This window comes from Coturnix japonica, chromosome 1 (assembly GCF_054131305.1).
Source record: "Coturnix japonica strain WE chromosome 1, WE-NBRP24, whole genome shotgun sequence".
Lineage (NCBI taxonomy): Eukaryota > Metazoa > Chordata > Aves > Galliformes > Phasianidae > Coturnix > Coturnix japonica.
The window spans coordinates 5,735,266-5,758,359 of NC_140663.1; the positions used below are offsets into that span (position 1 = coordinate 5,735,266).

The 23,094-nt window shown below is 43.0% G+C and overlaps 1 protein-coding gene across 1 annotated transcript in view; it reads left to right on the plus strand.

Moving 5' to 3' along the window:
* CAMK1D (calcium/calmodulin dependent protein kinase ID) overlaps nucleotides 1–22,184 on the plus strand; it is a 205,297-nt gene extending 183,113 nt beyond the window's left edge. Inside the window, exons 7-11 of the mRNA XM_015870614.3 lie at nucleotides 1,702–1,814; nucleotides 3,394–3,472; nucleotides 13,066–13,153; nucleotides 13,682–13,820; nucleotides 16,948–22,184. Of these exons, the coding sequence (XP_015726100.1) occupies nucleotides 1,702–1,814; nucleotides 3,394–3,472; nucleotides 13,066–13,153; nucleotides 13,682–13,820; nucleotides 16,948–17,069 (541 nt within the window). The 3' untranslated portion in view covers nucleotides 17,070–22,184. The remainder of the gene's footprint in view (nucleotides 1–1,701; nucleotides 1,815–3,393; nucleotides 3,473–13,065; nucleotides 13,154–13,681; nucleotides 13,821–16,947) is intronic.
* The last annotated feature ends 910 nt before the right edge of the window (nucleotides 22,185–23,094 follow it).

The following is a 23,094-nucleotide window of genomic DNA, read 5'->3' on the forward strand; positions in this document are numbered from 1 at the left end:
ACTTGCGCTCTTGTACCTTTGCCAAGGTAATTAGCACAGTGCACATTTTAAGAGAGTTATTTCTCTCTCTGGAGCAGTCTGACAGCACCTCGGCATGCACAGCACTGTCTGTTCGCCTTCAGATGCTTTTATCAGAGCAGTTTGATTTTCTTTTAAGGAAAGTGCTGAGGAAGGCAAGAAGTTAATGAAGGGCTGTCAGGCTTCTTGTACAGAGCCTACGGACTCCCCAAGGGACAAGTTGCACAGGGACAGCTCTGAGCACCTTTGGAGGAGTCGTTCTCCACCCTGGACACTTCTGCATTTTTTAAATCTTTTATCCATGTGGATAGCAGCTTTAGGGGCTTTTGTTTAAATATACCATTTCCAATGGCCCTTTTGTACGTCATTTCCAGTATATTATAGGAATCTATGCATGTTATGGGAATTGCTGCATCAATTCCCATCCACAAGGACATGCCCATCAAGTAGGTCTGTGGCGCTACTTCAAATGTAATTTCTTGTCTGGCATGAGGTCATCTTACTTGCTTCTGATAATGGCAGTCATCCAGTGGGAAACAAATGAGAACTGTCTCATCTGTTTTGAAAGATAAAGAGAGAGATGCCTGATTCAGTCAAACCACAACGGATTCATTACGATGCTGCAGATTTCAGTAGAATTCTTCCAGATCAATATGGATCTGACGCAGATCAACATCTCACTCCCCATTTAAATTATTTATCAAGCACACTGACTCTTTGGAGCTAACAAAACACTGCTCTTTTCACCCTCAAGTGTTGAGTTGGGTCAAATGACCTCCAGGGCAGCTGGCTGGCTTTGGGTTATAAATAACTTGAGTATTTCATTTCTTACAGTTTTCCCCCTTCGCTCTGTTTTTGCTGCAGTGTAATGTTTCAGCCAGATCTTTGGTCTGTTAATAACAGCTGACTCTCTCCAGATACTTTGTTGAGGTGGACTGACTCAGGGTTTAAGGGAAGTGTAGTAAAAAAGATAATTTCACTATCAGAGAAGAAAGTGAAAAAAATAATTTTTACTATAAACAGAGATAAGATAGATAAGATAAGAAAGTGAGACATCTCTGTGCAGATAGAACTAGAAAGTTCTGTGTAACAGTGAGCAGGATGGGTTTACCACAACCTTGGACCAGCCTCTGAAGTAAATCTGATGCTGCAAAACTGGTGTTAAAACTGAAGAATGAATGTCCTTGGAGACATGTCTGCTCGGACAGAAACAAGCTATACCATGGAGCATCACCCAGATTGGAGTCTCTGAAACACAAGTTTTGAGGCTGCATTTCCTCAGTGTAGTGCTGGAGGTGGGGTTCCTATGACCAGTATTTGCAGGACTGGAGGAGCCATGCTTTGACAGAGTGAGTGTCCATGGATGGAAGGGTTCATGGCTGTATTGTGCAATTATTATTCTGCCTACACACACAAAAGCATACAGAGAGGAGCCAGGATATCTGTATGAGTCAGTGTAGCATCAGTTGCACCAGGTTTCCTTGAAGAATTCCTGTTTGTGCAGGACAACGCTGATCTTCAGAAGTGTTTCTGTTTCTTAATATGTTCCTGAACAGTGCTCTTAAAGTAGTGCATGCTTGCTTGAAAACCTAACAGGGCATGTCTCAAACAAGTTTCTCCTCCCTCTTCTTTCTCACCTTGTTGGCAAAGACGGGTCTAAGTGTCACTTTTCTTCTCCATTAGGCTCTGTGGGTATCCTCCTTTCTACGATGAAAATGACTCCAAACTCTTTGAGCAGATCCTCAAGGCAGAGTATGAGTTTGACTCTCCGTATTGGGATGACATCTCTGAGTCTGGTAAGAAGCTCATTTATTTACCATAACGAGGCATGCATGCAGCAATGCCTGTTGTAGATACCTTCCATCATGTGTGAGAATACACCCTCTGTTGTGTGTGGACCTTCACACAGCAGGAGAAATAAAGTTTAGGAAAATTTTACCATATGAAAATATCTCTAGAAATACATGGTTCTGATTTCTTAGTGGTGCTGCTTAAGTAAGACATAGAAAGAAATATTTTAAATTTAATTATATATCCTGCTATCTCCTCATAAAACGTTACATGCTGCTAACATCTGTGGTCTAGATATCATTGTGTGGGATATTGCTTAAAATATATGTGATGACTGGTTTTTTTAAGCCCATAATAGTTTTCTGAGAAAATATGAAGGTCTGCTGGCAGACCCCTTTGCATTTCCAGGGGGAAAGTCCCATCACCTAAAGAAGCACAAAGATTTTCCTGCCATATTTGGTTTCGCTGGACCCCTTCATCTGTTCTCTCCTGAAACTGCTGAATGCACGCCATGCTATGATGTCCTCTAGCACCAATTACAAACACACTGTTTCTTGCCCAAGAGACTCCCTTTTCCTCAGTAATTTGCTTTTGAATACACCATATATCCTCACCACTGCCCACATGCATGGTTGCTTGGAATGAGCAATGAAAGTCTCCTCTTGCTGCAGTGCTGACCTTCTCCTTGTCTTTCTCTTTCAACTTAACACCATCTTCAACAGATATGACCGTATTCAGACCACTCAAGTGCTTGGCTGACTAGGGAACAAGTTGCTAGCCATCTTGAACTCCGCTCACTCCAAATTATCCACATTGCTTCTAAGCGTATCTGCCACATTAAATAGCTTGGATTGGTCCTGAGTCATTTTGTTTACATCTATATTACTAAATGACAAAAGAGCTAGGGCTATTTTCTGGCTCTGGTAGCACTTGGTGGCTTGGTTCATATGTTAAGTCTACTTTTGCCTTCAGAGCAAGGCATCTGCAAGCATCCTGCTTAAAGGAAAAAGGCCATGCTAGTTCCCAAAAGATATCTGGGAAGGAGCTGCTTGATCTCAATGACAGTTTTACCAGGGACAACTCATAAAAGTAAATGGTGGCTTCCCACCAGCTGTGAACATTATCATAGAATCATAGAAACTTTTGAGTTGGAAGAGACCTTTAAAGATTAATGTTTTTAGATATCAGTCTTTAAAGTCCAACTCCCCTGCATTGAATAGGGGTCATTCTACAGCTGGATTGGGTGTGCAGTGCCCAATCCAGCCTGACTTTGAGAGCTTTTAGGGATGGGACATCCGCCACTCCTCTGGGCAACCCGTGCCAGTGCCTCTCCACTCTTATAATAAAAAACTTCTTCCTTTTATCCAGTCTAAATCTCCCCTTTTTTTCAGTTTAAAACCACTTCCCCTTGTCTTATCACAACAGAACCTGACACTGTTTCATTTGCTGGCTCAGATACAGTCTTTGCATAACCCAAGCAATGTGTTCCGTAGCTATGAGGAATCTGACCATCCTGAAGAACTGAGCATCAAACCTATTGCTTTGAATTACTCTCTTTTTATTATTATTTTTTTTTCTTTATAGCTAAAGACTTCATTCGGAATTTGATGGAGAAGGACCCTAATAAAAGATACACCTGTGAGCAAGCAGCACGGCATCCTTGGTAAGCAACAGTCACCGCTGTGTGAAACACTCTGTACAGAAATTATCATTTAATGTTCATAGGTGGAAACATGTTTTATGCCATGTGGCTTACTGGGCTCCACTAAATAACTCCTGCCTTTATTTTCCAAATTTTCCTGGAAAAACATGATGGACTTTAATCTCTTACAGCAACCTGTTGAGTATTTGTGAGGGTTTAGTGAAATAATGTGTTATGTTGACCATAGTGCAGCAATGGGATGCACCGAAATTACCTTACCCAGGAAGCACATCTAAGAGGCAAAAGATCAAATTCTGCAGGTGTGCAGAAAGATGGGTATCAACCTGCTCTTAAGGTCATTGCCAAGGTGATATCAGATCTCTTAAGAGCAGCTCAAGAAGTAGGAAATCCTCTCCCATGCTTCACAGATTATAGCCTGCATCTTCACTTCGTACTTACAGTAAGGGCCTGGTTTTGCATGCTGTTTGCCCTCTCTTGTTGAATGGGAGAGGCAGGAAACCATAAAGTAGGATAAGCTGACACTGCACTGGCTCCAGCAATTGGCACTGCAGCTTCTCTGCAGTGACTACAGGACTTGGACTGCCTGTGTTTGTAATTTAGTCCTCCACTAAGTGCTTTACATGAGGTGATAACTTTGCACATGGGTGGCATGACCAACGTTACCTAAGGATTATGTAGCTGAAACAGGGATGGCTCATGTCCTTTGATCAACTCTGAGTAGCTTTACACTACCCTGCACTACCAGATGCACCCAGAAATGGGCTTTTAGACACAAGTCTTCTGTGTTGGGTCATTTTATATGAGTCAAGATATTATTGTTGATTGTTACAACAGCTGCAAGAGAAAGGAGTCAATTACAGGATGTTTTCACCCCAGGTGCACATTAGACTGTGCTTTTTTGTCATCACCATTACCACAAATACTGTTTCCTTTCACATTTTCTGGAGTGCTGGCTGAATAAGAGCTTAAAGCTGTGCATTTCTCAGGGAAAAGAATTTTGTCCTGAGTGTCCTTAGCCCCCCCAGAAAAGCAACTGAGCCACTATGGCTAGCTCAATAGCTTGATGGATCTTAAAACCATCCCAGTGATGCAATCTGTGCCCAGTGATCAGCCTCAAGTAGTGGAGCTGGGGGTATAAAGCATGCTAGCAAAAGCACAGGCAGAGATAATGTTGGTGTTTTTCAGAGTAGTTTCAGCTTCAGGTGTTCATGCTCCTCTCTGACACTCAATGGTTGGTCTCATTTCACTGCTGCCCCCATTCCTGGGACTACGTGGATGGTAAATGCTTTGAAAGGTTTTTACAGGGGGAAAAATACCATTCTGGCTTGCTTAATTATGTTGTAGGGTTTGGGTTTTTTTTTACAAATACACAAATGAATTACCCCTATCATTAATTAATAATTTGGCACTCGTGAAGCAGCAGTAAGTTACGATCATAAAAGTAGGCACTGATTTCTCCATGGTAGGAGTGAGGTACTGATATCTGGCTGTTGGTCACTGTGATATCAGGTTAGGCTGAAGATAAGATTGAGGCAATTAAAAAGTTGTAGAAGTTTGGGATGGGAGGAAGGAAATTTAAATCATCATCAAAAAAAAAAAAAAAACCCAAAAACACCAGGGTTCTTTTTAATCTTCTCAATGATGGTGAAGAATTTTTTACCTGTGGTTATTAGCTGGGTCAGTGTCTGGCATCAGTGAGAATGGGAGATGGGGAGAAGTCAGCACCTGGGTCTGCCGTTCATCCAGTGGCCCATCAGTAATTGTGTTTCCCATCACTAAGTCCTGTCAGTGAAACCTGACAAGTGAAATCCAGATCCTATAAGATGAAAAAAATATATAATTGTAAATGATACTAACCTGGACCTCAGGAAATTAAACAAGTTACAAAAGCCAGTATTAGAAATACAGAATAAACAATGGGAATGCAACTCCCAGCAGAGAATGAGGTGACCATTTGTATAACTGAGAGGCAGATTTTCCAAAGCCTTAGATCCAAGATACACAAAGCGTGAGCATCCAGCTCTTGGCCCTGCTTCATCTGTGTTGGTTGCTGGAGTGCAACAAAGAAACGTGGCACTTGTAACACACACAGCTTCTGGGCCCTCCCAAAGGAACTGAATGATTCAAAATGATTAAAAATATTTTCATTTTGCTTTTTTCTATCTTTTTTCTTTCTTTCTTTTGGCATGTGTTGACCAGCAGCCGATGGAAACTCACAAACTGCTCCACTGTGTTTGGTATTCCTACAGAATCCAATCTTCCTTTGAAAAACCAATCCCAGAAAGGGATTTCTTCCATCTCTGTGGTGGGGGTCTTTCTCTGCCAGTCTCACTTTGCAAGGCAGTGGTTCTTTTGCATGGCTGCCTCCCCTGCATCATCCTTCGAGGTACAAATGGCAGTGAATAAGTGGAGAAGCTTAAAATACCGTGTTATCCCCACCCCATCCCAAATCCACCTCTGCCCCGTGTGATCTGCAGACCGCAGCAGATGGCAATGGCAGGACATGCCAGTGTTTTAAGGAGCCAGAGGGTTATGCAGCGAAAGCAATGAATGAAGATATCCAGGGAGCTGTCTTCAGGTCTGCCTTTCTCCTCTCCATTGCGTTCTTGAGCAGATGACTCAATGTGTTATTTCTCCTTGCTCTGAAAACCTTCCTGTAACAGAAATGTTGCTGTTTTGGCTCTCTCTGGAGAGAGGTGCAGTGATTTTTGGAGGGTTTGGATCCTACAGTGGTAAACTCTACTCAGTTGCGGTTTTGGATTGTCAAGGACACTCACCCTCATGTTATCTGTTATTTCAGAGCTAGTGCTTGGATCTCCTTTTGCCAAGCCATTGCTCAAGAGGCACTTTCCACACAGATTGCTCATGCCAGAAAATCATGAGTTTTTACTGTTCCTTTTCTAATCCTAGCCATGCTATTTGTTGCAGTGGCATCCTCGCCTCCCCTTTGAAGGAGGAAAGGTGTCCTTCCCACAGCCTGAACACAGACTTCCAGCAAGTCCCACCTTGAGTTCTTTTGCCTTTTGGTTGCTGGAGGCATTCAAGGCCATGCTGGATGTGGCTCTGGGCAGCCTGGTCTGGTGGTTGGTGACCCTGAACATGACAGAAGGGTTGAAACTGGATGATCACTGTGGTCCTTTTCAACCCAGGCCATTCTATGATTCTATGGTACAGGTGCAAGTATTTAGCCAATAGAGACAGACTATCATCATTATTGCAATGGGGTCATCCCATCCCACCTTCTCACCTTTTCAGCATATATCCCTCTTGCAACCTCACCTTCCATAGTGTCTGCGTAGTATTGTCTTCATTGTATGATGAAAACTAGTACATGTTCATAAGTCTCCTGGCTTGGCTGGAGAAGAGGATGAAGCAGAGCAGTATAAACAGTGAAGTGGCTCTATGTAATGACATTTTCAAGCTTTCTCTTTTCTTTCTCCTGCAAAATCTTTTCCTGCAGTGGTAGATCTTTATGGTCATCTAAAAGTTAGGAAGAAATCTGTCAAATCATGAATACTTAACACAGATATTATAATCTAATTGTGATAAAAATATATACCTATGAATGAGATGGCTGCCTGGTTGGGTGATTGTATTGTTTCAGTATATAATACTCACAAAGAACAAACTGGTTCCAAAACATCCCACTAGTTTCACTTACTGTGTTTTAATCAAAAACTTTCTATCAAGTAAATTGCAAGAATTGGATCTTTCAAAGTATGACATTTGTGCCTTTAAAGTTAGTAATCTCTTGGAATTTTGGGAAACTGCTCAAGAATAGCCGGCTGTTCACATGCCTAAATGTTTGTACAGGATCAGACCCTAAAAAAAGTAAACACTTCTTCCCAATGGCCCATTTTTCTGCGCTGTATCTGCTCCCCACATGCCTGCATTTACGTGATGTTTTGCTATTTATAATCAAATGGCCTTGGCAGGAGGACGGTATGTTAAACTTGGAACTGGCAGAAAAGGAGGCTAATAATTGCAGTGAAGTATGGTAGCAGAAGCAGTACAATATGTAAACCTTGTTGGTATAATGATTTCACCCTAGCCTATACAATCTGTGCGTTTATACAGATTTCTCCAGTTTAACATACAGGTGACTTATGCTTCCCATTGGAGAAATTATTTGTTTCATAGAGTATCTTTCACTGAACTTTTCAGTGTTTATGATGTGTTGCAAAGGTGCAATGTTCTGCTTCGTTATTCCATTGTGACTTTTCAAAAAGGACGTGGAAAACGAAGGTAACAAAAGAGTGGGGTAATTTTCCTGCAGCTTGATACGTCTTAATGTTTCCCGAGCTCATATTAATGACAGCAGTTAAATTTATTAAATATACTGCCACGTCAGGACCCACATCCTGTTCAAGGCAGCAGCTCAGGCTTCCGTAATTAAGGGTGAGAAGCAGAAACCCAAGAAGTTGTTTTTCTTTCAGCTGTAGGACCACACTGCACTCCCCATTGGGTCAAGCTGGGTTCTGCAGCCCCATGGCTGGCCCCAAATTCAGTCTCCACCTGGGTGCGGGGGGAAAGAAAAGAGACCTCAGTTGGAGAGGAGAGGGTCTAACAGTTAAGAAACTGATGTGGGAGCTGAAAGAAGTATCATAAGTTTATTTGCTTTGTCCTGTGTTTCCCAAGTGACCTTAAATGGGATTTAGAGCTGTGTGCTGAAGCTGGTTCTGGCATCATAGGCAACTTGGAACATCTGCATTGCAACAACATCTGCATTGAAGGGTGATGTTTATATCCCCTCCCTGTATTAACTGTATAGGAGGGAAGAAGGCTGTGGCACATAAAATGTTGTGACACCTGTGTTAGCAGATATGAGCATGGCCTTCACCTTTCCCCACTGCCCATGGAGAGAAGGGGTGGACAGCTGGAACATGCCAACATCCATCCCCACCTACGCTGAAGACTGTAAAGCTTTGGCAAGTACTGAGCCTTTGCAGATTATGACCATGACCCTGAGTGTTTATTATGTGCCAGAGAGCATGAGCCAGATAATAATTTCCACCCAAGGAAAGAACACAGTTTACAAAGAGCTCAGTTCTCTGACAACGTTGTTTGAAGTGTGAAAAGGGCTCCCTGAAGAGAACTGCTGATGTTTACAGCATTAAATCAAACTCTTATCTAGTTCATCCCCACACTCTATTTATTTTGGAGCATCACTGACATTGTATGTGTGTATCCATATTTATACACAAGCGTGTGTGTATGTGTGTATGTACAGAAGAGTTATGATCCTTCATTGTTATCCATTACAGCTAACTCTGCATTTCCTGTCATCATACTCAAGAGCATTTCCAAGCACTGCTTGGCCAGCATTTAAGTTGGCTGCCTTCAGTGGGTAGGAAGGTTCAGAAAATAGCACTAGATGAAAGATTCCGCCTGCTATCATGAGCAGGGGAGAAATGGCATGAAAGAGATATATGCTTGCATGCCATGCAAAGAACCATACAAAAGTAAACTCATTCTTTATTTCTTTCTTGGAGGCTCCTTTCAAAGTTTAAAAGTGCTATTGCTAGAGAAATAGAGAGCTAAAATAAATTGGGTACAATGAAATAATACCTGATCATTAGATGAGGTTCCTCTTACCTGCAGGACCAGATTTTCAATGGTGTTCATAAGCACTGTCCTTGATAGCTTCTGTGGAGGTATTTGTGATGGAGAGTAATCTGATCGTGGTCATTGGTGTTTAATTCTTTGTGCTGACACACTTCAACTTGGATATAAGAACAGCTTCAACACAAAGCTCCCCAAAGAGCAGTCAGGATGTAGATGTAGAATAGGAGCCCCAAGAGAAAACTGGGTGCCTGTTGGGGTAGTGACTCCTTGCTCAGTGCCGGGTGATGCTCAGTTTGATAATAGATCATACATTCTTCAGGTTTGTTTAGTTTTCTTCCTCTTCGCATATGGTAGCTAGAAGTAATATCTTTTACTGAGTCAAGAGTTGGTAAAAACAAAGAATTTTCAGTGCTGTCATAGCTAACTTCAAAGTTAACTGCAAATTTGACTTAAAAAGCAGCAGTGTGACCATCTCTGAAAGAGCAGATGGTTCCTTTTCAGAAAGAGTGGGGCTGATTCCAGTGGAAGAGCATGCTGTGGTGAAGGAAGAAGAAAAAATATTAAAGTCTTTCCATCATGAAAGGAAAAATAAGATGGTTTAAAGCTTTTGGATATGGAGAGTTAGAGAAAGGTGGAAGGGAGATCATAGCACTCCCTAAAAACAACCTCTTTATTAGGCCTCATGCATCATCTTAGTATGGGAACTGAGGTTTGTGATCAAACAGTTCTGTGTAGATATGATGATGCTCACAATACCCACCTTAGAGTGAGTTTTAGTGTCCAAAATTTATCATGTTGACTGTGTAAAAGACAGGACTTCTACCTGCTAACCCCCACCTCACTTGCCTGCAAAGGTAAACCACTACAAATCCAGCAAACCAGCACCAGAGGAAGAATGTTAACATTTCTTTTAGTTGCCTATCAGTAAAACTATACTATAAACACAGTAGCATTCTGGGTATTTTATAAAAGTTTGAAGATTCTCCAAGTGCAAAATGCAGTTTAAAAGCACAGTCCACATATTACAATACTGCATTATTAACAGAATAATTCTTCAGAGACCTCATGGAGAACAAACCCACAGCCAGCTTTGGCATCTGGATCTGTGTTTTGGGCCACAGCATTCAACATTCCAGCACATGTTTGAACGTCTCCTGCTGTGCTAAATTAGCCCCAGGACTGCTGTTTAAAAATTAGAACATAAAAAGCCCTAATGCTGCTGGAGAGAACTGGGATATAGAATGGTCCTCACTGATACAATGCTTGAGAGCTTCACAGGGTGTCTGTCCCCCCCCCCTTGTGAGGTTAACAAGTGTTACTCTGCCTTGGGAAACATCCAGGCACTAAGGCTGTTTTTCAGAGCTTCTCGGGATTGCATGTTCAACACAGAGTTTGTGGCAGTAGAAGATAGTTTGTGAACTACTGGGACCAGCAGCTTCTTACTGAAATCACTCCATTTCTCAGAAAATGATCCATAAACTCAAAAAAAATATATATGTATACAGCTTGTATTTGAGCTACATGCCCGATGAAAACTTCCGTATAGCAAAAATGCATTTGCAGGTCCTTATGGAGAATGATAAGTAAGATCTGGGATAGTTGGCAAGGGTATCATCCCTTAGGAGTGTGTTCTGCCCATGTTTCCAAAGTAAAATTTGGCAAGTGGGAAATGCAATCTGTGCTTATAAAGCTTGTCAACAAGCTTCTTCATAAAGAAGAGTGCTTTATTAGCCTGGGAGGAAAAAGTGTTCTTTGCAAATGTAAGTAATGTCTCTGCAGCTCGGTCTTTTTGATCAGTTACTGAACAGACACTTTGGCTTGCAGTTGTTCACATACAAAGTGTTTGGCTAAATGATTTGGTTTTCTTCTGCAGATCTGTGCTATGACAGCCCCTGCTCCCAGCTATTGCATGTTGAGGGCACATGCCTTCACTGAGGAGGTATTCTTGGATGGAGCAGAGTGTTTCTGACATTTTGGAGTGACTCTGACTAGAAATTTGCTCTCCCACCAGGAAACTCTTCTAGAGAGCATCTGTAACTAAAGGCTTAGCTGTCATAGATGCTGCCTAAAGGGCTTACAGCAGACTGAACATAATGGAAATCAAGAACAACCACCTCCCTACCAGTGAGAGAAGTGATCAGGAGGAGCCCTTGTCAGAGAAAGATCTGAAGGTCTTCCAGTTCTCAAAATCTCTACTTTTTTACTAAGAGGACAGGGCCCAGGAAGGGGTGTCAGGTGTCATTTGAGAGCCATGTTTTGTTTGTGTCACCTATTCTGCCTAGTTTAGATGGCAGTGATGTGGCAGTGATAGTCAGCAAAGTGCTCTTCCCAGGTGGAGGTGGGCAATGGGAACCCTGATCCTTCCTGATCACACTTCTGCTGGCTCCAGTACTCTCTCAGATAACTCAGTATGGATTAGGCCAGTTGCAACAGGCTGGCACTGTTGCCTGTCCTTTTTTGGGCAATAAAGTTTTAGTCCCTCATTTTCCTTCTGAAAGTAGTGTCTCTCACCTCTCACATCTTGGGTACATGTTACCAGCAAGAAGGAGGGGAATAGCTTGGAGAAGACTGATCCACTAATTACACATGCCACTGACATGAAAGTAGAAATTGCTGCACGTCCTTTGAAGAACAGAGATACAGTTCAAAATGATCTGGACAAAATGAAAGAAATGTCTTCAACTCATGAGATGCATAAATGGAAACAGCAGGCTGGGGTATGTAAGCAAAGCAATGCTGCCGTTCTGCTGCCTTAGTTGGAAAACAGTGAACAGTTTGGGGACCGCCCTCTAAGGAAGATGTGGGCTTGTTGGAGAAAGTCCAGAGAAGCTCACTAGATCAGAGGATTAGAAAACATGAGTTATGAGGAAACAGTGAAGGAATCAGTTTGTTTAGTCTAGAGAAGAGAAGATGGAGTGAAGGCATGATATCAGTCTTCAAATATGTGAAAGGATGCTTCAAAGACAAAGGGAATAAACTAGTTTCCAAGTCTTGTGAGAGTCAGTGGGGCACTGGAATAGGTTGTCTGAGGAGTCTGCATCTTTTGGAAATATTTAAGGATAGGTTAGCTGAATACCTGTCCAAGTAACTTCAACATAGCTGGGATAGGGAATGGGCTAGATGAACATCGTGTCTCCCAGATTCCAATTCTGGTATTGGAGATCCCCAGACTGGGAGGTTCCGAGTCTGACATGTCCCATTTCTTACCATTTTCTGTTACTTAATGGACATAACACTTCTACACCAGGGATAAAATATATCACATACAATAGAGGAGGTAGTCTTTGCTTCCTGGCTTCACCTATGTCAGGTAGCATTAATAGCCCTAGCACATGACCCAACATTAGTTCATGACTGTGCCTATTTTTCCAAAAGATCTTGTGCCTTGGTGAGTTAAATGAATAAATGTTTACCAGAGATTGGGATGTGACAATCTACTCAAGAAACTGCACAGTATCAATGAAGTTTCTCAGTCAAGTGTTGTTCAGCTTAAGCTATTCGTGCAGGCACTGCTAATGTAGTAAGAGTCCATGCATCTGCTTTACTGTAAATCACCATTAATCATGACGAATGGCTATGTACATTGCAGCGTGGCAGGAAAATCTCCAGTGCAAACAAAAATCAGACAGGTTGGAGTGGCTCTGGAAGCGACTGCATGGTTGAGGCTAAAAGTAGTCTCAGCCTGTTGATGTTAAATCTTTAGATGTAAAGGGGGAAAAAAAAAAAAAGGTACAATGTTTTCATCCAGGGCTGCAATTGTGATAGAAAGCAGTCGCACACCAACAAAAGGTTGTACCTCTTTGTAGCTGCCAGACCTGCAAGCCTTATCTGTGCTTGCTTTTGTTGCTCCATATTTTCCATTGCTGCTGCCAGCAGAGACAGAGGTGGGATGTTTGAGGCCTCGTGTGAATGAAATCAGTGTGTCTGCAGGAGCACTCGCACCTTGGACCTGACTTCTCTGTTGAGGAGAAGTAGTATTCGAGGAGAGTAAAAGATGCCTTAAAACATGTCTTGTCTTCCTGTTTCAGGATTGCAGGTGATACGGCACTCAACAAGAACATCCACGAGTCTGTCAGCGCTCAGATCCGGAAGAACTTTGCGAAAAGCAAATGGAGAGTAAGTGACCGCTCTTCAGGGATGACACTTAGGCATGTTAACGCAGCAGCTGCACAGCCCTATCAGCACATTAATGCTCCAATATAAAGCTGCTTTTGTGCTTCAACTTTTTGGGCACCATAGTTTGTCCCATCTTAGGTAACATAGCTTCACAGGGCTGTTTATAGAGGGTGCTGCATCCAGGAGTGTAACAGATGGGACCAGGTCTAAAGCACCAGATGTGTTACAAGGTTATGGGGTCAGCCTTGAGGAGAGGACATGAAGCAACTGGGACACCAGTGAGCTCTGTAAGGATGAATGTGTCCAGCTCAGCTTCCCTTGTGGGCTGCCACATCCCAGCTGAATTTTAGAAGGACTGAGGATGGGGAGCAGGACTTCTAGCTTAGAAAACAAGAATTAGGAAAAGCTGGGATAACGATGGACTCATCTTGGTTGAATAACCAAGACAAAGGCAGAAATTGCCCTTTTAGCTCCAAATTTTTATTTTTCTTTCCTTTATTTTGTGTTTGTTTTTATTTCTTTCCCCAGCAAGCATTTAACGCCACAGCGGTTGTGCGGCACATGAGGCGGTTACACCTCGGCAGCAGCCTGGACAACACAAGTGCCAGTGTCTCAGGCACACTCAGCCTCGCCACACCGCTGCCCGATGCAACCACCAGGAAAGATTGTGAGTAATGGGAGCAAATCTATCATACAATCATGGAATCATAGAATGGCCTAGGTTGAAAAGGACCATAATGATCATATAGTTTCAACCCCCCAGCTATTTGCAGGGTTGCCAACCCGGCTGCCCAGAGCCACATCCAGCCTCACTTTCAGCTCAGACTGGTTTCTGGGACAGCAGCATTCTTATGCAGAATAAGGACTTTCAGGTGGGAAAAAGACCCAGATGCTGCTCAGCAAATAGCTGCATATTTGTCTGAAAGCTGGCAAAGTTTAGTCCAGCTGTTTATGTTCGATTTCCACTTTTGAGGTAAAACCTTTTTTTTTTTACCTTTTCCTGCTTTTCATTTTTCCATGAGGGAGACTGATCCTTCCAGTCCAACCCAACTTGAGCCAGGTGAAGCTCCTGCACAGGGAGGTTCAGCTGTATAAGAAGGGCTCGGGCTCTGCACACTGCCACAAGACCTGGCCCCTGCCCTGTTTGTTTTATGCAGCAGTGAAGATATACAGGCTGCACAAAGGAGTCAGATGCTCAGGGTGTGTATTTGTTCTGAATGCCAGGAGAGAAGACATGGCAGGGGAGGCAGCACTTGGAAGGCAGAAATGTTTCTTTTGCAGTGAAGCCTATTTAATCTCTGACTTCAGGGCATTTATTTTATTGCCTTCTGTCCATCTATAGAGATTTTTATTTTTGACCAGTGCCAAACCCTACGGCTGCTGCCAAAAAAGAAAAGCATTCCTGTGTTCTTGGCATGCCTCAGGCATCTGCAAAGGACTGATGCAGCACTGACCAGTAGCAAAGCACTTTAAACACATGCTGACAACGCAAAAATGTTGAAAACCCTTTCACTGGAGAAATGCATCATAATTTTGTTATGTCTGTAACTTCTGCTGGCATAACTGATGAGTGATTAATGTCCGTCCATTCAGTTGATAGATCACCAGTATCAAAAGGTGATAATTAATGGCTCTGTGTAGTCTGAATAGTAATGGGAAAACATCTGTCTATCACAAAGGAGGGAAGAGATCAAAGTCTGTTTAATGGCTGCAGCATCCCAAAGGTCTCTGGGCAGAGTCCAGTCATAATTTTCAATGGATAAGTCAGTCAGTGTATGAAGGATAAAACCAGATGTATTGATTGGTGATTTTTTTTTCATGTCAGATATAGAAGGCAGAGAAGTATTCATTTCCAGGCATCCCAGGTTAAGTTCAACAGAAGAGCTTGCCAGAAAATACTGAAGTGCTTTCCTTTCTCAAAGAAATTTACTAAAGAGAAGAGTTAGGAGATATTGGAGCCCCAGGGAACTGGTGAGGAGAGTCAGGAGCAAATGCAGGGAGTGACATTAAGAGGCAACTGATATATTTGATACAGTCCACCCAATGCCTCTTACTGGGAAGAAGGAGACCTTGGAGGTCTCTGTCCTGTCTCCTTCTTCCTCAGTGGTTTTCTCTGGGGTCAGATTTCTTGCACAGAGAAGATCCCATGCAGCAAGTTACATGAAACATCTGTGACACTGTTACAAAATACAATCCTGCCTAATCCTATTTGTAATATGTTTAATGAGCACTCTGGACAGTTTCAAATGCAGCAATTTCACATCACTGAAGATAATGAAATACAGCCCTATCCTGAGAGATTATGTCAGGCTGCATCCTGATTCCTTTGCTGTGTTAGGCCAGGGCAAGAAGATACATGAGGATGGGTTACACTACTTGACTAGGTGAATCAGTTGGGATTTCTGCAGTGCATTGGTCTGATTTTCAGTCTTCTGTGCCTGATTTGTTTTATTTAGATGTGATTGGGCTGCCTAGATTAATTGCCGAGCCTAGATCTCTGTCAAATGTCAGTACTGATGGAAATGGGATGTGGCTGAGGGTAGGTTCAGCATAGTTATCCCTGAGGCTGAAACATCACCTTCAGGCACAGGAAGGTAGGCGAAAGTCATAACAAGCATCAAAAAGACCCAAGAGGCCATACCAGACTCTAGAGTGAGATATGTTAATATAGTTTTCATTCATCATTAATTACCAGGCTGGAAAAAATGAACTGTATTTCTCATCACATCAAGCCTACATCTTTTCAGAGCTAGGTGCCACCTGGTGCTGCTGGGTTCCCATTCAGCTCTAAGTGACACAGAGCCCCATGGGATGATAAAATCCAAGGAGCTCCCCTGCAGAGTCTTCAAGGCCTCTGGGAATACGGCACATCCTGAGTGGAAAGCTCTGTTGAGGACAGATTTTATTGCTTGTCATGGATGCTTTCCATTGGAGCAGCCAAGGTTGAGCTGGAATAGCAAAATCTAGAATCAGTCGTACAACACTCAGCCCACTTTGTGTTCTTCAGGGAGGGCTGTGCTGGAGAGCTCTTCTGGAGGGTTCACTGGAAGTGGACACATTCTATAAACTTTTCTACTTAGCTGAAATCTCATTCTTTTCATAAAAAAACAGTATCTGTAAGAAGTCTTTAGTTCAAAAGCAGCTGCGGGGTAAAAAAAAAAAAAAAAAATGTGTCCAGACACTTCAACTATATCAATTTGTGTCTTTTAACTGGAAGTCCTGGAGACATACTGGCAAGGCCTGCAGTAACATAAGGTGTAGTTAGAATGATGTCCAAGTCACACAAACTTACATTTCCTCTAAATTTAAAGGAACTCACCAATGAGTTTTACCCACTATACTTCTTTATCAGTGGCTTTGCAGGATGCCTGGGGAAATGTTTTTAGCCCAGGTGCACAGTCTGTTCATTTAGCTAGATGTCCTTGATGAGAAGTTTAATCATCTTTGAGGAAAATTACTTTGAGCAAATACAAAGCTGGAGGGATTTTCTAATCCCACAACTCTTTGTCTTCAGCCCCAGAAATGTGGATTTGGTCTGGCTGAACACATAGCAAAGCCAGACGTTTATTCATTGTGACATGTGTGTGCAAATGCTGGTGGCCATGGGCCAGGGGGGCAGAAGATCCCTATGGACATACCCAGCCAATCCATTGCTGCTGAAAGAGCACCGTCTCCAGCTGTGGTCCCCTCCTCTCTGGAGCATGCTGTGGAAACACCACCTGCTCAAAAAGCAATTTTGCCCACATCCCCTCCAAAGTTAACATTTCTAACTATGTTTCTGGCTTTCCTTTTAGGTATGTCTCCATCCACTCTCTGTAGTTTTGTTTCATCTGCTTCTTCAGGAGTTTCGGCGGTAGGAGGGGACCGGAGACCCAGACCCACCACAGTGACCACAGTGCACACAGGGGGCAAGTGAGAGCCCAGGTGGCCAGGAGAAGGCAGGCACAGGGATGTGGATTCCTACAAGCCACCCCTCGCCCTGCCCCGCATACTCAACGAAGGACTAGAAGAAAGAAGATTTTTTTATGGCCATATTTTATACTGCAATTCTGAAATATTTCATTTATCACAAACTGCAATGACTCCAGGGGGAACGGATCTAACAGTCTCTGGTGCTGTACATATATATACATATATATAAATATATATATATATATGTGAGTCTAGCAATGTTCTAACTGATGAACACGCATTCTTATCCCCAGTGATTTACTCTTTTCTCAGTGTAGGTAACAGTAAATGTTGTTGGGTTTTTGTTTTTGTTTTTCCATTAACTACAAACATCTCAACTGGATTATTTAAATAGAGAAACTTTTCTGAGCATTATATATATATTTTCTTTTAAGAAGTACTTCCAGTAATGTCCCTCCTCCCAGTCTGTGGGGGAATATGCTTGTTTTGTTTGGTAGCAGATGGCGTTGACTTTGCAGCATGTGAGGATTGCAATGTTGTGCCATTCCTCGCTCCTCAGACTGGACTGCAAGTCGGTCTGGCTTCAGCAGAGCTGCTGTTGCTCAGAGTAAGAAACTGCTGCTTTCCCCCCACCTCTCACCCACCCCTTCCTATTGAAAGCCATGGGCAGAGCTCAGTTGCCACCAGCCTGATTCCTGCAGAGATGTGAGCCTGCGGTACTTTTGTCTGAGAGGAGATGTTGGCACACGGTGCCTTTGAGGAGCAGCCCAGAGCTGAGCAAACAAAACAACAGAGTTCCATAATCTAGCAATTTCCCCCTTGATAATCTCTTCCACTGTGCATTCTGGGCAGAGCAAAAGAAAAGGAAGACATGGGGCCCAGAGCAGTAGTTGTCCTCTGCCCCCAACTCACTGTGCCGCCCTTGTGGAGGACATTTAGTTCCCATCCTCCCAGCCCAGCTTTGTACTGGGAGCACACCCAGCCTGTGCTCCCTGCACCACAGCTGCTGAACACCCACAGCTTCATGGAGCTTTGCCCACTGTTGCTGATGCTCAGCACCTGACAGGGTGCCATAAATGAGGATCAGGTACCAGATCGAAGCAGACAGGTCTACCAGAGGCACAAAGCCTTGTGCTCATTCACCATGTTCGCATTTAACCTGAACAAAAAATTGTGAAAGCCAGTCACAGACTGAATGTATCAGGCAATAGTGACCATGCTGTGAAAAGCCATAAGATACTTATTCATCACTGAGACATCAAAATCTTGCTTTAACTTCATTTGGTTGGTTTCAACCTGCAGAACTGAGATTTCATCCATCATATTTTGTGTTGTAGATGCTGGAAAAGCAGGTGGCAATGAGCACCAAACCTGTTTGAAGAGGCAGCTCTTTTGGTGGCACTTGTTAGGGCTCCAGTTTCTTTTCTGTTAAGCTATTCTACATTTTCAGAGGACTGTAGCGTATTTGAGTGAGTCTCCATGTCTGGGACAGCTATCAATGCCTGCAGGGACTAGCGAAGCCCTTTGGATTGCATATGATCAATCATGGACATGCTTAGTCTGCTGTTGCTGTAGTAAAATCAGAAAGACGCAGTGTCCTTGTTTTAGGAAAGCTGACACATTCTGGTAGAACAACTCCATATAGTTTCCCCTCTGAGGACTTCTGACCAAGATTTGGGCAGACCAAATGGCAGAGGGTGTCCTTGCTGCAAGTCATGTCCAGACCTTTGTCACCAGGTACTCCTGCCCCTCTGACAAAGGGGTTTAGGACCCTTCCAACTCTAAAGGATTCTATAACTCTAATTGGTAACATAGAATTTACACTCTTTGCCAAGGCTGCTTTATTATTTTGCCAGACTGAGTAAGTAAGCCTTAGTTTAGGAGAGAGGCTCCTATCACACAAATTTGAGCTATTTTGAACATACATGATTTCATAAGCTCAACTGTGTTTCAGTTCTGTGTATGTACATGGTCAGACCCCAGATCAGAAGTCATTGGAGTTCCCTGCATTTACTCTTGTGCAACCAAAAGCAGGATTTGGTTAAAGAGTATTCTTGTCTTTGTCCAGTTGTGGATGGACAAAGACAGTTGGGGCTCCATGCTTCCTCTTCACGTTCTCTCCTGAAGCCTGAGCTTTGAGCTCAGTGTAGTTGCTGAAGTCATTGTTCAAAATACAGCATCCAAAAGTATCTTGCAGGAAAGAAAGAAAAGAAAGAAAAAGAAAGAAAGAAGAAAAAGGGAAAAGCAAATGGATTTCCATCTGCAAACCAAGGGTCAGTGATGGGAGTGAAAGCAGACATGTTGTTGCATACCCCGAGGTTGTGGAGTTCCCATACACCAGCTGGCCCTCCATACTCAAGCTTTCTTTGTTTTCTAATGCAGGAACGTTTCATCCTTCCAAATGTGCAATTGGGTTTTTGTACTTAATGTTCTGGAGTAGTTAAGTAATTTATCATCATTCTCATAGGCTCGTTATTAACCACTGGGATCTTACCATGAGCACTTAGAAGCAAAACTGTTTCTGCATGATACAGTTTTGGGTGGTGGGAAGCTCTTCTTTTGCATTAGTAAAACACAGCTGGGGACCTGACCAGGTTTGCCAAATGCATAGAGATACTCAAAACTGAGTCCCAAAGTATCTCTTGGTTAAAACTTCTCAGTTTTAACCTGACCAAATCTGGTTACCAGGATAACTTAGCAGTGCCCAGACAAGAAGTGTTGGGGCTGCAGCCATTTGTCCTTTGGCAGCAGACTGGCACAGCAAACACTCCAACATCTCTCCAGTAAATAGTGTGTGCACGTGTGGAAGGGGCTGATAGCCCAAAAGTAAAAGATTCAAAACAAATCCAGATCTTGCCATGCAGAGCGGGTAGAAAAATCCTTCTGGGCTCTTTCACAATAGACTGTCTTACTAAATGTGGTGCAATTTACTCCGTGCATGAGGACTTCAGCCTGGACTGGCCCATCTCTTACTCTTTTCTGCTATACTTGACTGGCACTAATGTGTTTTTCATTTTTAACTTGTTTTCCTCAACTCCTTCCCCTTCTTTTTCTTTGCTTGCAGCTTTGATTGATGATTTTTACCTCCAGAGTCATGGAGGCCATCTTTGATGCCAACAGCATTGCTTTTGCTGGGGGAAAAAAAATACCTAAAAATACAGAAAACCTCCAGCTGGCCCTTAGCCTGCAGAAGAAGTGTGAAGACAGGTTTCCCATGAACTCTGTGAGATGAAAGTCAGTGTTGCAGTGGCAGGGGCTTACACTGCTGATTTTGCATGTGACTTCATTCCCAGTGCATCCTAACTTCCCCTTGTGCAGCACAGAGTAGACACTGGAGCAGGGGAACAGGGAAACATGGCAGTGATGCTTTCCTGAGACTGTGTTACCCTGCTGGTGATGTCTTTTATGTCCCAGTTGCTTTTGTACAGGTGCAAAAGTAGAGTAGTGGGCTCCAAAAAACAAATAGGATTTGACCTACTCCATGTGTGTCTGTTTTGGTGCTGAAATAAAACCAAACAATGGCAGGGAAATGAACCACAGAATTAGACTGTCTGCCCACTTGGTAGACATCCTTATGTAGTTTTATCTGCAGTAGACATTAGAATGGATTTTGCTCTGCACGTGTTCCCTGCATACCTCCATGGATACTGGCAGTATTTTTTCTATAAGCAATGTTTCTTCCTGCTTAGCCCCAAGGAGCTTTGGAGCTTGCCCAAAGCATTTACCAGCACTGGGAGCCAGCACAGCCCCTGACCTCTGGCTTTTCTCCCCATATCCTCTGCAAATCAGAGCTCAAGAGATAAAATTGCAGCCATCCCCATGGCTGCCCCTCCTTAAGCACGACCCTTCTTTTAGCAAAACAGCTCTCAGAGAAAGCCAGACAGCTTTTAGCCATCAACAAGAAAGAAGGGTATTGTCCTTCAGTGTGAATCTGGAGATCAGCTATAGGAAAAGCTCTGCTAAAACTTCCCCACTGAGTAAGAGCTCTAGGTATGAGAAGTGCTACCTAGTTGAATTCTACATAAAAACACTAGATCATGCAGACTGTAGAGGGTTGCTTTTTCTCCTTCTAAAGACCTGGAGGATTCATATACCTGCAAAGTATCGGTTTCTAGACTAAGCCCCAGGGTATCTTTCATGGATGTTCCCATTTAATGAGATTACTTTTGTTCTTGCTCCTATGCATGTTTACCTGGTTGAACTGGAGCCTGAATGCATCCCTGAAATTATTCATGGGAAGGGAGTTTTGCTTTCGTTATCACGCTTATTTGCACTAGAAACTTGATGCTAGGAATTACACTCATTCAAGCAAAGAGCAGAAACACACACACAAAGATGACTACATCCAATGAAAACAGAATCAAAATCAAGCACAGAGGATGAATTGGCAACAATTGAGGAACCTGCTCACAAGCACTGTACAGTTTCCCCTGGTACATTGTTCATCCCTAACTTCTTGCCCAGCAGCGATTTTACACAGCCCCTTTCATTTCCCCCAACACCACCCTTCCCTGAAACTGGGTCCTGTCTGTCCATCCCTGTGCACGTGTGTGTGTGCATGTTACAGCCCCAGGGATCACAGCTCCCGCTGGTGGGAAGCCAGGAGCTGGTTCAGGTTTTTTGGCCTGACTTCATGTTGTTGGGTCAAAACTGTGTAAATAGTGTTTAAAAACAAGGATAAAGGCTCTTTATCCAGGCTGATTTCTGAGGCTTCTTCCCCACCTTGAAATGGGCCACTGCACTGTCCAGTTAGCTATTTTTTTCCTCCTCTTCATATATTATAAGGTCGGAAGAGTGGCTCTTACATTTTTCCATGCCCCGGCATGGAATCAGGGCATGTATGCTCATGAGAGCTGTGAAAAAACACTGCTGAGCTAATGGTAACATCAAAATGTCCAATAGATGCATGTTACTGCACTGCATGTATTAAACTACTATTCACTACTTTTGTATTTCCTGAGCCTTTTCTTCATGCACATTCAGTCCAGCCTTTTTTTCATGGGTTTTCTTCTAGGTTTTGCTTTCAAATGACTCGGTGTATCTGTAACTTGAAATCCATTGTTAAGTTTGAGTAAATGCAAAAGCCGATGTTTTGTAAACAAGATACTGCAAAACCTGATTATGTATTTTGTCTTTCCGTGGAATGCTCTGCATGTACAAAGCATGCACAGGAAGAGTTTCCATCCAGAGAAGCTTAAAACTATGCAGCAATCACCTACACACGTCTAGAAACAGGGAGTCGGGGAGGGTCCCTCTGAATATGATGTCACAAAGTTTGATCTGCATCTAAAATACTTTCCTGTGTTGTCAATGCTCAGGCCTGTCAATAAGTACATCAGTGTGTCTCTTCAGAGTTGTGGGGTGGTTAGGGTTTTTTTTTGTTCCTCATTCTTAGTCAAATCTTTGGCTGGTTTACTCAATTCTTAGTATTTTTTTCTCTTCCCATGAGATATTTCTTTCTTGCCTGTTGCAGAATGAATTGCATTGTGAGGACCAAGATGCTGTGATTATTTGCCTGAACTAATTAAGGCAGCAAGCTGAGCTAACTATCTCATCATTTCCAAAGCATCAAGTATCAAAGCACCTTCCCCAGTATCACCACCTAAATACTTGCAGTCAGTCCTTCAACATCTCCATGTAGCAGCAGCGCCATTTATCCATAGAGGAGTTTGGAGCTGTACTTCTCCCTCCTCTACATGGAAATCGTAGCTTTGCCTTTTCTTCCCTCAACCATTGACCCATTTTCATTTGTGCTGGTCTTTCTATGGCAGAGCAGAATACAGGATCATCATGTGGTGTTTTTAGCACACCTGGTCCAATCCTTTTTTTGAGAGTTGGATGGTCAATGGTTCCAGCTCCTCAACAGTCATTGCTTTCATGTGGGAGATGTTCATCTTCCCAAAACTCAAAACAGTCACCTTGAAAGGTTGAGAAGTGGTTTTATGATACCAGCATGCCAAATGGCTTCAGAGAAAGCACTGTGCTGGTGGTGTAGGGAGAAGGTAGCCCTCCTTGGAAGTTATATCATG